This window comes from Eleutherodactylus coqui, chromosome 4, assembly GCF_035609145.1.
Source record: "Eleutherodactylus coqui strain aEleCoq1 chromosome 4, aEleCoq1.hap1, whole genome shotgun sequence".
Taxonomy (NCBI): Eukaryota; Metazoa; Chordata; class Amphibia; order Anura; family Eleutherodactylidae; genus Eleutherodactylus; species Eleutherodactylus coqui.
The window spans coordinates 225610802-225622865 of record NC_089840.1 but is presented as its reverse complement, the minus strand read 5'-3'; the positions used below and the strand labels follow the sequence as shown (position 1 = coordinate 225622865).

Sequence of the window (12064 nt, the reverse complement as noted above, 5' to 3'; positions counted from 1 at the left end):
AAATCGCAGTCGCTATCCGTTAATTTGAGCGGATATGCAAACGTTCTATTATTTTAATGTGTGCGGAATACCGCTGATCATCCACAAATCTAATCCCTTCGTGTGAAACTGGCTCTACGGCATGGGTTACCCCAAACCTTCTTTGAAGACCAAGTAGGGATGTGTTTCAAAGGGTCCCGTCACCTTACTACAGCACCATAAACTAAGCTATGGCGCTCTTAGGGGAGGTGACAAGGAGCCGGGTGATGTGTTTTTTTTTTTTTTATATTCACCGGCTCCCTGGTTCCGACTCGTTTCAGAGTTCCGTGTGCTTGCTCTTCTATACAAGTCTATGGTTCCTGAAACCCTCCAACGAGCTTTGCTTCTTTTCTGAGCCCTTTCAGCTTCTTTTGGATTCCTTAAGTGATGCCATTACAGCTGTAACGACAAGGCAATTGGAAGAACACTGCAGCCTCTTCATTCTAACATTTTTCGCAAATTAGTCATGTCCGTGTCTGGACTCCCACCAAACCTGACATTTGTGTATAATATGTCAAAAGATAGGAAATTGTCTTTAAAAGCTTATTTTAAGGTAGCATGATTACCAGAATCCCTTTTCTCATCACATGACATTCCAGTTACGTGTTTTCAGGGCTGTATGGAGTTTGCAGTCCTTCACTGTCATAAAAGGTTTTCGTGTGACAGCCTGCGGTATCACATCCATTGGTGGACTCTAGGTTAGAGTCAGGAAAACATTTTTTCCTTAAATGTGAAAAATTGGCTGCTACCTCATTGTTTTTTTTCTACCTTCCTCTGGATCAACATTGGAGGGTAAGAGGCTGAACTGGATGAACATATGTTTTTTTCGGCCTTATATACTATGTTCATAGTAGCCTGGATCCCGCTTGGGGCCGGTAGTGCAGTAACAAATGACACTTTGAAATTCCAACATGATTATAAATTTAGTGTCAAAGTGTAAAATTATTTTGTAAACAACCATGTAATGGGGAATTATTATTTATGCAATTACCTGATAGTTAATGGGTTTGCCGTCAGCTTTTACTCCCATAGTTGCTTCTGCATGTGTGGTTAATTTTAAAGGGATTCTACAGTGCCAATACAAATTTTTAAAAAGAAGTCTAACTTCGTTAACATAATAGAAGCAGCGGTACCCCTTCTTCTGACTCTGTGATCTAGCTTGCAGCCTCATGGTGGACCTTGTCTCTGTTGTGGAACAGTCCGATGCAGTTGTCCTCGAAAATCTGCGCAGATGCTTGGCACCAAAATGTCAGGAGGATGGCACCTGACCACTGTGGCCTCTGATTGGCTGCAGCAGTACCAGTTCCACAATAATGACTAAGAAGACGCGGGGCTGCAGCGCTGGATCACCAAGTCTGAGGCTCAGTATGGTCGCCTGCACATGACCCGCAGCGGAATCTGACCCTGACCGCGACCCTGCATACCTTCTTTCTCTCATTTTCATCTGTACTGCATCTGTCGGACATGCACAGTACAGATTTTTTTTCACATGTCTATTCTTCCACGCAGACGCTAGGCTGTTGCGAAAGGGTGCAGATCGGACGGTTTCTATTGACTTCAATGGAAGCTGCCCATGTGGAATCCGCATAAAAATGAAGCATGCTGCGATTTTATTTACTTTGTTTTCCTCCGCGAGCATAAATCGCAATTTGTTTCCACTTGTGTGCAGAAAGAATCACTTTTCCATAGCATGTAACAATTGGCATTTGTTGCGAATCCACGGTACAGAGGTGCGGACGCCGACCTCAGATTCCGCAGCAAAAAATCAGTTTGTGCGGCCTATCACTGCTTTTATTATTTCACAATAGTTGGACTTCTTTTTAAACACTTGTATTGTAACCGGACAGCCCCTTTAAAGGGGTTGTCCCGCGCCGAAACGGGTTTTTTTTTTCAATAGCCCCCCCGTTCGGCACGAGACAAACCCAATGCAGGGGTTAAAAAAGAAAACCGGATAGTGCTTACCTGAATCCCCGCGCTCCGGTGACTTCTTACTTACCTGGTGAAGATGGCCGCCGGGATCTTCACCCTCGGTGGACCGCAGGGCTTCTGTGCGGTCCATTGCCGATTCCAGCCTCCTGATTGGCTGGAATCGGCACGTGATGGGGCGGAGCTACGAGGAGCCGCTCTCCGGCACGAGCGGCCCCATTCAGAAAAGAAGACCGGACTGCGCAAGCGCGTCTAATCCGGCGATTAGACGCTGAAAATTAGACGGCACCATGGAGACGAGGATGCCAGCAACGGAACAGGTAAGTGAATAACTTCTGATAACTTCTGTATGGCTCATAATTAATGCACAATGTACATTACAAAGTGCATTAATATGGCCATACAGAAATGTATACCCCCACTTGCTTTCGCGGGACAACCCCTTTAATGCATGAGACCGTCGTATAAATGTATCTCTCCCAATTACTCAGCCCACATAGGAATTGGTTATGGCACTTTATCAGGTGTAAATATGAGAACACATCCTGCATATTTGTATATAAGATGTGGCGAGGCGGATATTTGTCTAGATTTCTAGTACATACTGCAATAAGCCCAGAGAGCGACTCTCTCCTGCTCTTTCTCTTTTGAATAGTATATGAGAAAAGAAATATTTGAAGAACCAAATGAGAAATATGGAAAATGCTGTCCGGATATCAGGGAGTGATGCGTCCTATGGCTTTACACTTAATGCTGCAACACTTTTATAGTATGGCCCTTCGCTTACAGTTCTGATCATTGTGGTCTTATTATCTCATCTGCTAGGTAACCACCTTCTCCAGCAGTCTGTTTCTAAAACTTAGTGCAAAAACACAGTAACTCTTCATCCTAATATTGACCATACAATGGAATTGGTGGCAGGTGGTTCAGACCTTCCCTTACTATGCGTTAAAGTACAGATCAGGTTTTTTTGCATCAGGGCTGCAATCTAGTGAAGCCAAGTAGGGTATTTGACCTTGGTCCTCCAGCACCTACTTCTCTCCAGTCCTCCCCAGTGGCTAAACATGGGACTTTCTAATGGTTTCATATACATTAGATTAGCATCAGTGTCAATCAGGGACATAACTATAGGAGATGCAGGGGGTGCACCCGGGCCCTGGAGCCTTAGGGGGACCCATAAGGCCTCTCTTCTCCATATTGGGAGCCCGGTACTATGAAAAAAGCATTATAGTTGGGGGCCCTGTTACAGATTTTGCACCGGGGCCCAGAAGCTTCAAGTAACGCCTCTGGTGTCAATGACTATCTAATGTGTATGGCCATGTACATTATTTGTGCATTATATCATACAGGTATTGGGGAGGGGCTCCCAGTCTTTTTTTTTTTTTCTGTTTTTGCCAGGTGCCTCCATCAGCCTTTGTCTGACTTCACATTGCATGGAGAGACAATTACTGATGGAAACATTTGATATCCTCACATATTATGACTCCTATATGACATAGTATGGCTGGGCTCAAACGAGCGAGTCGGGTTCCACATGAGGTAGTCCTGCAGCGGATTCCAGCTGTGAGCCTGGCCGGTGACCCTGTGTACCTCCTATAACTGCACTGTGGATGACCATGGAGACTCGCAGGCGGTCACGTGCAGTGCAGGGTATTTTTTTGTTTTGTTTTGTTTTTTTGTATTTCCCGCCCCCTTGCATACCCAATGTTAATTGCTATGGGCTGTAGGTCAGACGGCCTTCATTGACACCCATGAAGGCCGTCCACGTGGATTTCGTGGCAAAATAGAGCATGTTGCAATTTTTCTTACACTCGCGGACTACAGAAGTTAGTATCCACAAGTGTGAATAAAAAAGCAAAAAATGCTTATCTTTCAATCACAAAGATTTACCAGGGATCACCCGCGCGGACGGCAATCGCGGAATCCTCAATACAAATCTGCCCATGTGAGCACTGCCAGATAGTCATATTTGACCTAAAAATATGTCTGTTTTTGGCAACACCAGATCCTTAAATGAGTTGTCCAGACCAAGGAAAAGAGAGATTTTTCTAGGTTTATTTTAGAGGGCCTAGGCTCAGTATTAGGGGGTCCTGACACTTAGCATTCTGCCATTTAGTGTAACTGCTGTCCTAGTGCCTGAGCTGCTGTGTGTTGGAACTACAGTAGTACAGCTCCATTGTGCTATTCACTTGAAAACCGCTAATCAGCAGGGGTGCTGGGTTGTTTGAAACTCCTTGGATCAATGTCTTATCCTGCTTTACCCCTCCCGATTCCCCTACACATTGGGTCTACTTTTAAGTTTGGGGGGGGGGGGTTGTTTTGTGTTGTTTTACTGCCTATCCTGGGTTCCCACGGGATGGAAATCTCGCGGCTTGGCCGCACCGAAAAGCCACGAGATTTCTGCATGAGAGCCGCAGCTTCAAAACCCACAGCATTTTGCTGCGGGTTTTGGAGCGGTTTGGCCACCGGTATACTGTTGCAGCTTTCTCTCCCCATAGGGAGGAGTGAGGCCGCAAAAGAAAAAAAAAAAAAGAATTGACATGCTGCGGCTGTCAATCCGTGCCGCATTGCCGGTTCTGCCCGGCTTTGCTGCGACAGATTGGACGCCACGTGTGGACAAGATTTTTGCAAAATCTCATCTACTTGACTGGCTAATCTTGGGATTAGGAGCTGCGGATGGATTTACAGCACAGAAATTTCTGCTGCAGATCCGTCCCGTGTGAACCCAACCTTACTGAAAATTGGAGACAGTAATATCCGCACTCTGGGCTCAAAGGATGACATGTCAACACAACCGGTGGCGAGTTGCAGATAATCTATACAGTACTACTATATAGTACTACTTTAAAAAGTTAAATAAATATATATATATATATATAATTTTAAAATTGCTTTCTGTCACAATTTTTTAACTATACCTCCCGCCCCCAATCCCCCATAATTTTATTATCTCTCAGTCGATGGAGCTGTGTGAAGGCTAATTTTTTGTGGGATGACCTGTAGTGTGTTTTTTTTTTTGTTACCATTTTGGAATACATATGACTTTTTAGTGACCAAAAAAAATTGCAATTCTGGCCTTTTTGTGTATCGAGTTATTTTATTATTTTAGTCCCAACAGGGGACTTGAACCTGTGATCGTTTGATTGCTTATACAGTATAATTCAGTACTATGGTATTGCATTTTACTGTATTTTAACAGACTTCCTAATACAGATGTGCCACTGACACGTCCTGACAGACCAACAATCATAGCAGCCCTAGAAGCCTTTAGAAGGTACCAGACTGCCATGACACCTGGATGTCACCTCCGCAATCTTATCATGGTGGAGCCATTCAGGGCATTTAAATCCCTGTTGATCTGAACATTTAAATGTTGCTGTCAGAAATGACAGCAGCATTTAAGGAATTAACATCCCCAATCTGAGTGATCTCTATTCATGGCTGTTGGGGGCAGGTGTCGGCTGTTAAAGACAGCTTATTCTTGCTGTGTATGGAAGGGGCTTGCCTCCCAAGCCCTCTTCATACACGGCATTTACAGCAGATGTCTATATACATGCTAACTGCACTGGGTATATACAGTAAATAGTTGTATGGCTGTCGGGAAAGAGTTAAGCCTCCCTCAAACAGGCATTGCTAAAAATGACACAATTTAAATCGTGGGCCTTCAGCTCCGTTTCCTCCCACACCCCAGAAACAGATAACTTGGTATCCATTTGGCACTATGTGTATATTTGAGAAGGGGAAATGATATTGTGAGCCCCGTTGGGGACAGGGACTGATGTGAATGGTGATAATCTCTATACAGCTTTGCAGAATAGGTTGGGGCTGAACTAACAACAAGAAATAAATATGCTAACAGCTTTTCATTCTTCCGGGTTTTCTAATATTGGAATATAACATGATAGCGTAATGAGGATGATTATGCTCAAAAACTGAATTAATAGGGGGGAAAGATATTTATTTAACAAGGGTCAACAAAATTGAAGCCCGACCAGTTGTTATGGTGTCATACAGATCTGCAAAATCCACATGTTTTCTTTGTAGAAAGCGCAGTAAAAACCCTGCTTAAATTGCACTGTAGTTTTGTTACAGATGCACAATGAATTTGCCAAATGTGCACATGAAGAAACCCACCCAGGTTTAAGTAACTACAAATCGGTGATACATAATATACTGTAGTATCAGTGCATTCATGCCATGTAGTATGACCTTACCCAACAGAGCTACCTCCTGCATAGGAACATCTGTTTTTGAGCATGTATCCTCATAACATTGGACATAACATCCAGGGACCCGGTTATCTATGTGTTTCCTGGTGCTGGTGTGCATTATTGAGATTTCTGTATGGAAAATGGCCCAGGGCTCTGTTATGTCATTGATTAGAAGTCAGAGTGCTCGCAATGGTGATCTACAGTACGAAGCCATCATCGTCATTGTATGAGGTGCTGCTTGTAGTTAAACAATCAGTCTTTTTTCTTAGGTGAAGATGCGATGACAGGTGACACTGACAAATACCTTGGACCACAAGATCTGAAAGAGCTAGGGGACGATTCTTTGCCCCAAGAAGGATACATGGGCTTCAGTCTCGGAGCCAGATCAGCCAGGTAAGTCCCAGTGTGGTGACACTGCATTCCATATTACATCATTGACATTAACGTCTACATTGTCTTTTTGCTTCGAGACTCTACTTCATAATCATGAGAAGTCACAAAACCTGTTTCTATTACCTGGGAATCTAATGTGTGTGCATTGCATTGACGCATTGAAAAGTATAGTTTGAGTAAAGCTAGTGAGGTGTATACACCGATCAGCCATCGCATTAAAACTACTGACATGTTTAGTGATTAACACTGACGTGGTATTTCATGGCAATGGCAAATATCAAGGGGTAGGAGAGATTAGGCTACAAGTGAACAGTCAGTTCTTGAATTTAATGTGTTGGATGCCAAATTTATGTTGGCTAGTTGCCTGGGTCAGAGTATCTATAAAGTGGCAGGTCTTTTGGGATGTTCCCCGTATGCAGTAGCTAATACCCACCAAACGTGGCCAAAGGAAGAACACTTGGTTAGCTGGAGACAGGATCATGGGTGCCCAAAGCTCATTGATGCTTGTTTGAACCATGGAGGCCCCACCTTGCAACCTATGGGACTTGAAGGATCTGCTGCTGAGGTCTTGGTGTTAAATACAACAGGACACCACTTGAAGACTTCATTTCTTGATGAGTCAAAAGTAGAGATGAGCGAGTATACTCACTAAAGGCAATTGCTCGAGCGAGCATTGCCTTTAGCGAGTATCTCCCCCGCTCAAGACAGAAGGTTCGGGTGCCGGCGTGGGGGAGCGGTGAGTAGCGGCTGTCAGCAGGAGGGAGCGGGGGGAGAGAGGGAGAGAGAGATCTCCCCTCCGTTCTCCCCCGCAGCTCCGTGCCCGCTGCCGGCACCCGAACCTTCCGTCTCGAGCGGAAGGTTCGGGTGCCGGATTTAGCGAGTATACTCGCTCATCTATAGTCAAAAGTTGTTTTAAATGCACAAAGGGGACCTACACAATATTTTAATGTTCTGGCTGATTTTTGTGTACTAATCACTAGATCATCTTTGCAAGAGTCTGTGGATTATAGAACAGTGTTAAGTAGCGGCCAAATATTAAAAATGCTTCTCTTTCCATATTTTTGTCTTGGTTTGAATAAACACCTTGCATGTCCATCAACCACATACCTGAAGCAGAGGTTCCATTATTAACCGTTCATTTTCAGTCATGTAATGGTATATGGTCACATGGATTTCATCTTATTAAATGTTGACAGGAAAAGCAGTCCATATATTTATATTTAAACATTACAGTGGGTCCTTAAAGTCATCAGACACTTGAAAGTGAAAGGGTCTGAAGACTTTCTGACCCACTGTCACTGATCCAAGCCCTGGATCAGTGACAGCACCATACTGCAACAAATTAGGATGTATCACATTCTGAGAGTGCCAAAAGCTGTTTCATTGTATCACATCTGACTGTATGGCAGAAGACACCATCCCTGCAGACAGGTGGAGTGCAACTGCCCTATATTATCATGGCCATTCCAAAACAAATCGGTCCATACAAAATTCAACTGCACCCACATACTGTAAGCATGTATTCGTGCAGCATAGTCCACAATACAATTAAAAGCTCCTGGACCCCAATACAATATCTCTAACACCCCCCTTCCCTCAACACCACCCCACACATACCATATGGCAAAGAAGAGATGTTGTAGAGAGCCCATTGTGCCCCTTGAGCCCCATGGCACAGTGTGTCTACTACCTTTGCACACTAGAGCTAGGCGCCTGAGCACAAGCTTAAAGGAGTTATTTAGCACCATTTTTTTTAGAAACTTGCTTAGGGTGGTGGGAAAACATAGACAAGAGTCGTACTCCTCTCCCCCTTTCGCACAGCACTCCCCTGCTGCTATCAGGTTCCTCCTGCAGTAATGACAACACCAGGTTCATCTGACCGCTGAGCCAATTGCCAACTGACTTCAGGTACTCTCTGCTTGTCAGGATAGTACACTGTGGGACCTAGAGAGCAGCAAGGGACTTCAGCACAATGGGAGAGGAGGCGAAAATGACTTTGTCTACGCTTTTCACTACCATGAGCAAGTTTCAAGAAAACTATGGGGGCTGGATAACCCCTTTAAAACAAAACCGATGCTGTTAAGGCGACCCTCCGGTCCTGTACAAAGAAAGATGACTGCTCCAGCCTTTTGACAACCTGATGCACACTGTGTATTAGAATGCATCGTTAGTCCAAGACACTACATGCTGCTTTGATAGGCCACTGCTGCCCATGTGAGAGCAGTGACCGATCACAGTAGAATGCTTTAGACTACTGAAGCATGCTAATACATAGTGTGCATCAGGTGGTCAGAGAAACGGAACGGCCATCTTTATCCAGGATCGGAGGATTGCTATAAACACATATAAAAAGTGGTGAAATGTAGCTTAAGACGTTTGTCCAGTATTGGACACACATAATTTTTGTTTCATGGCTTTGTTTTGTATTGTGGCCTAGCTCCATTTAATTAAATAGGGAGATTGGCTGCAATCCCAGACACTGCCTATGCACAGGAGTGGCACCATTTCTGAAAGACAATAATTACCCTTTTTTTCCAATTCCATTCAACTTTTTTAACCCTTTGCAATCCAGTTTTGGATTCAGGGTTTCCTAGGGGGTTTTCTCTTTCTGCCATTATACAACGGTACCATCTGCTGGCTAGAGCCAGTACTGTGGTATGGGACATGCTGGAGAGGCCCCCCGACAACAGAGCGGCCAGTAATATACAGTAAGAATACCCTGCTGGACGTTTTCCGACATCAGAGCTGTACAGGCTTCAATCAGAATGTCTTTAGATGTCAGACAGTGGATTGGAAAGGGTTAAAACATGCAAAAAGATGGAGACCCTATGGAAAGCTTTCAGCATTGAATGTTCCAGATATTCCCCAGTTAACCATTACACGTTAGCACACTCTCACATCTGAGCTACCTCCATTTGTCTTCTAACCAATTTAGCAGATTCTAATTCTGTAGCTTATTCTACTTGGTAGCTTTATTTCCGGATGCCCCTTTTATAAGGATCCACCATATTAACAGACCAGTTAACTAGAATTCAGATGGGTTTTCCTTTGCTTGGATTTCTGAAGGAACCAAACGCCCATCAGTTTATAAGGATATTACACGTTGCATGTGGAATTCCGGCCTGTTAAAGCTCTGCTGTTGGAGATCTAGCCCCCTGGATTCTCTGGAGTGCCGGGGACATGGCCATACATTCTCTGCGGAGCTTATTCAAAGCTCAAAACAAAACCCGGCACTGTGTTGGTGGCGGAGATTACGGCCAGTGTTTTGGATTACATCGGCGTGTTTGCTGATGGGCCAATGTTTAAGCCAATAATGCCGCCTTTCAAAGTAAAAGCCCTAAAGAAGTTTCTAGTGAAAACCGAGACTTTTTCAAGGCATGTCATGATATGAAGTCTCTTTCTAAAGGTAGTCAATACAATTTAGAAGATATGCAGAAGTAGGAAAGACGTTGCATCATTCTAATACCGTAGCTCCACCCAATTGTTCACCGGTGGTTATAAAAGTATAGGATTACTACCAGCAATGAATTTATATCTCAGGAGCCTGTAGCCACAAATTATCTAAGGTCACATTTACACGCAAAAATTATTGCCCAAATCCGTTCAAACGAACGAATTTGAGTGATAATCGTTACATGTAAACGCAGGCGTTTAAGGTGAACTTAAAATCCATTGTTCAGCTACTGGAGATAAAGCAAAAACTTTTATCTGTCAGTAGACCACATGCAGTTATCTCTGCGGGGAGTCGGCAGTTAACATTGTATTCTGCCGACACCTGCGATGAGAACAACACAGCTGTGCGCGCAGCTGAGTGTGTGATTAATCACGCTGGGCTCTGAAGACAGCTTGTGAAGGCCCATTTACATGCAAATGAAGATAATAAAGTGTTAATGGCCATCAGTGGCCATTAACACTTTATGCAAAAAGATCGCTAAAACTTTCAGTCGTTTAAAAGATTGTTTTTGCGTGTAAATGGACCTCTTAGATTTAACCCATCAGGCCACCACTTAATTTTGTGTATGGCTTTAATATGTTTGCCTGCTCTGCATTTTATCACCCTGAGTGTCGTCCTCTCAATTCTACAGCACTGTGAGGGGTCAATTAAAAGGGTTGTCTGGGGAGAGAAAAACTGAACCAATCACTGTCACTTTTGGCCCAGTTACGACACTGGGTCATGTGGTATGGAATAGTCTTCCCCTACTCTTTGTCGGTGACTTCATTGCAGGGGGCTGACTGACTTTCTCATTTTAAAGGGAACCTGCCACCATCTATTAGGACCATAAACTGAGTTATGGTTCTTATAGGACAGGTTCCCAAGACCTTGGGATGTACTTTATTAAACTTACCCGGCTCCCTGTTCCCACTGAGCCCACCGCATGGTCCATGCACCAACTTTCAAGAGTGTTAGCGTGGAAAAGGGGAGGCGGGTACGTATAAAAAATATATCCCCAGGCTTCTGGGAACCTGCAATATGAGCACTATAGCTTAGTTTTTGGTGCTCATAGCTGGTGGCAGGTTCTCTTTAATAACTAAGCCAACCTACTTCTCTGCTTATGCATTTTCCGTGACAGAGAAGGGGGCTCGGAGAGTTCTTAAAATTAGCCAGTCAGCCATCCTCCTGCAATCATATCAGACAACAAGAATCATTACAGAATCATTACCATGCGACTCGGTGTCACAGCTGGACCAGAACTGGAGGCGCCAGGACTGCTGGACGTGGCCTGGATCAGGTAAGTATTTTTCTCTCCGGACAACCCCTTAACATATAAAACACACACTACATGTACATACACCTTACTCAATGTATCCTTGTGGACATTTTGACTTCCATAAGTGACGTCCTCCAGTGGTCACCTATAGACATAGGCCTATAGGTAATCTGACCCTGGATATTACACCCCATACATCAGATGCTCATTGCAGTTCAAGGTGCATATTACTTTATATCTATCGAATACATCTTATTGCTGCTCAGATAAAGCTGTCATTCATCAAGCTTTTATTCTATTTTGGAATTGTTTTACATATCCAGTCACAGATTTCATGTTATACACATAATATCCTTTCTAAATGTCTGTACTTGGTTAACAAGATGTTCTCTCACTGGTAACTATCCGGATATATTTGTGTATAACATGTGCAGAGACGTCCGTTCTCCAACTGCTTATTCATTTATAGTTTTTACATTTGCTGCCTCTGATTTTTTATTTATTTTTTACTTTTTTTTTTTCCTTGTTCAATATAAATTTCTTTAAACTAGTCCTAAGATCAGGTAAGCAGGCATGTAATCCATCGTTTAGACTGTTTCTTTTAACTTTTGCTCATTGTCATTCATATTGGTTTTTATTGTGCTGTGGCGTGCCAATTCTTTCCTTTTATTTCCAGATTTGGAAAGTTGTGTTTTTCTGTTCTGTACGTTTTATCCATTGCTGGAAGAAAGTTCATCGCAATTGATTTTAAAGCAGCTTTTCCTGTTTACTAACTTTTTAACTAATTGGAAAATGAATACTAATTAA

The 12064-nt window shown here is 43.5% G+C and overlaps 1 protein-coding gene across 6 annotated transcripts in view; it reads left to right on the top strand.

Annotated features, from left to right (window-relative positions):
* Window positions 1–12064, top strand: part of ANK3 (ankyrin 3) — a 331375-nt gene that overhangs the window by 231195 nt on the left and 88116 nt on the right. For all 6 annotated transcript variants that reach the window (XM_066600799.1, XM_066600801.1, XM_066600798.1 and 3 more), the window contains one exon: window positions 6425–6548. In XM_066600799.1, the coding sequence (XP_066456896.1) occupies window positions 6425–6548 (124 nt within the window). The remainder of the gene's footprint in view (window positions 1–6424; window positions 6549–12064) is intronic.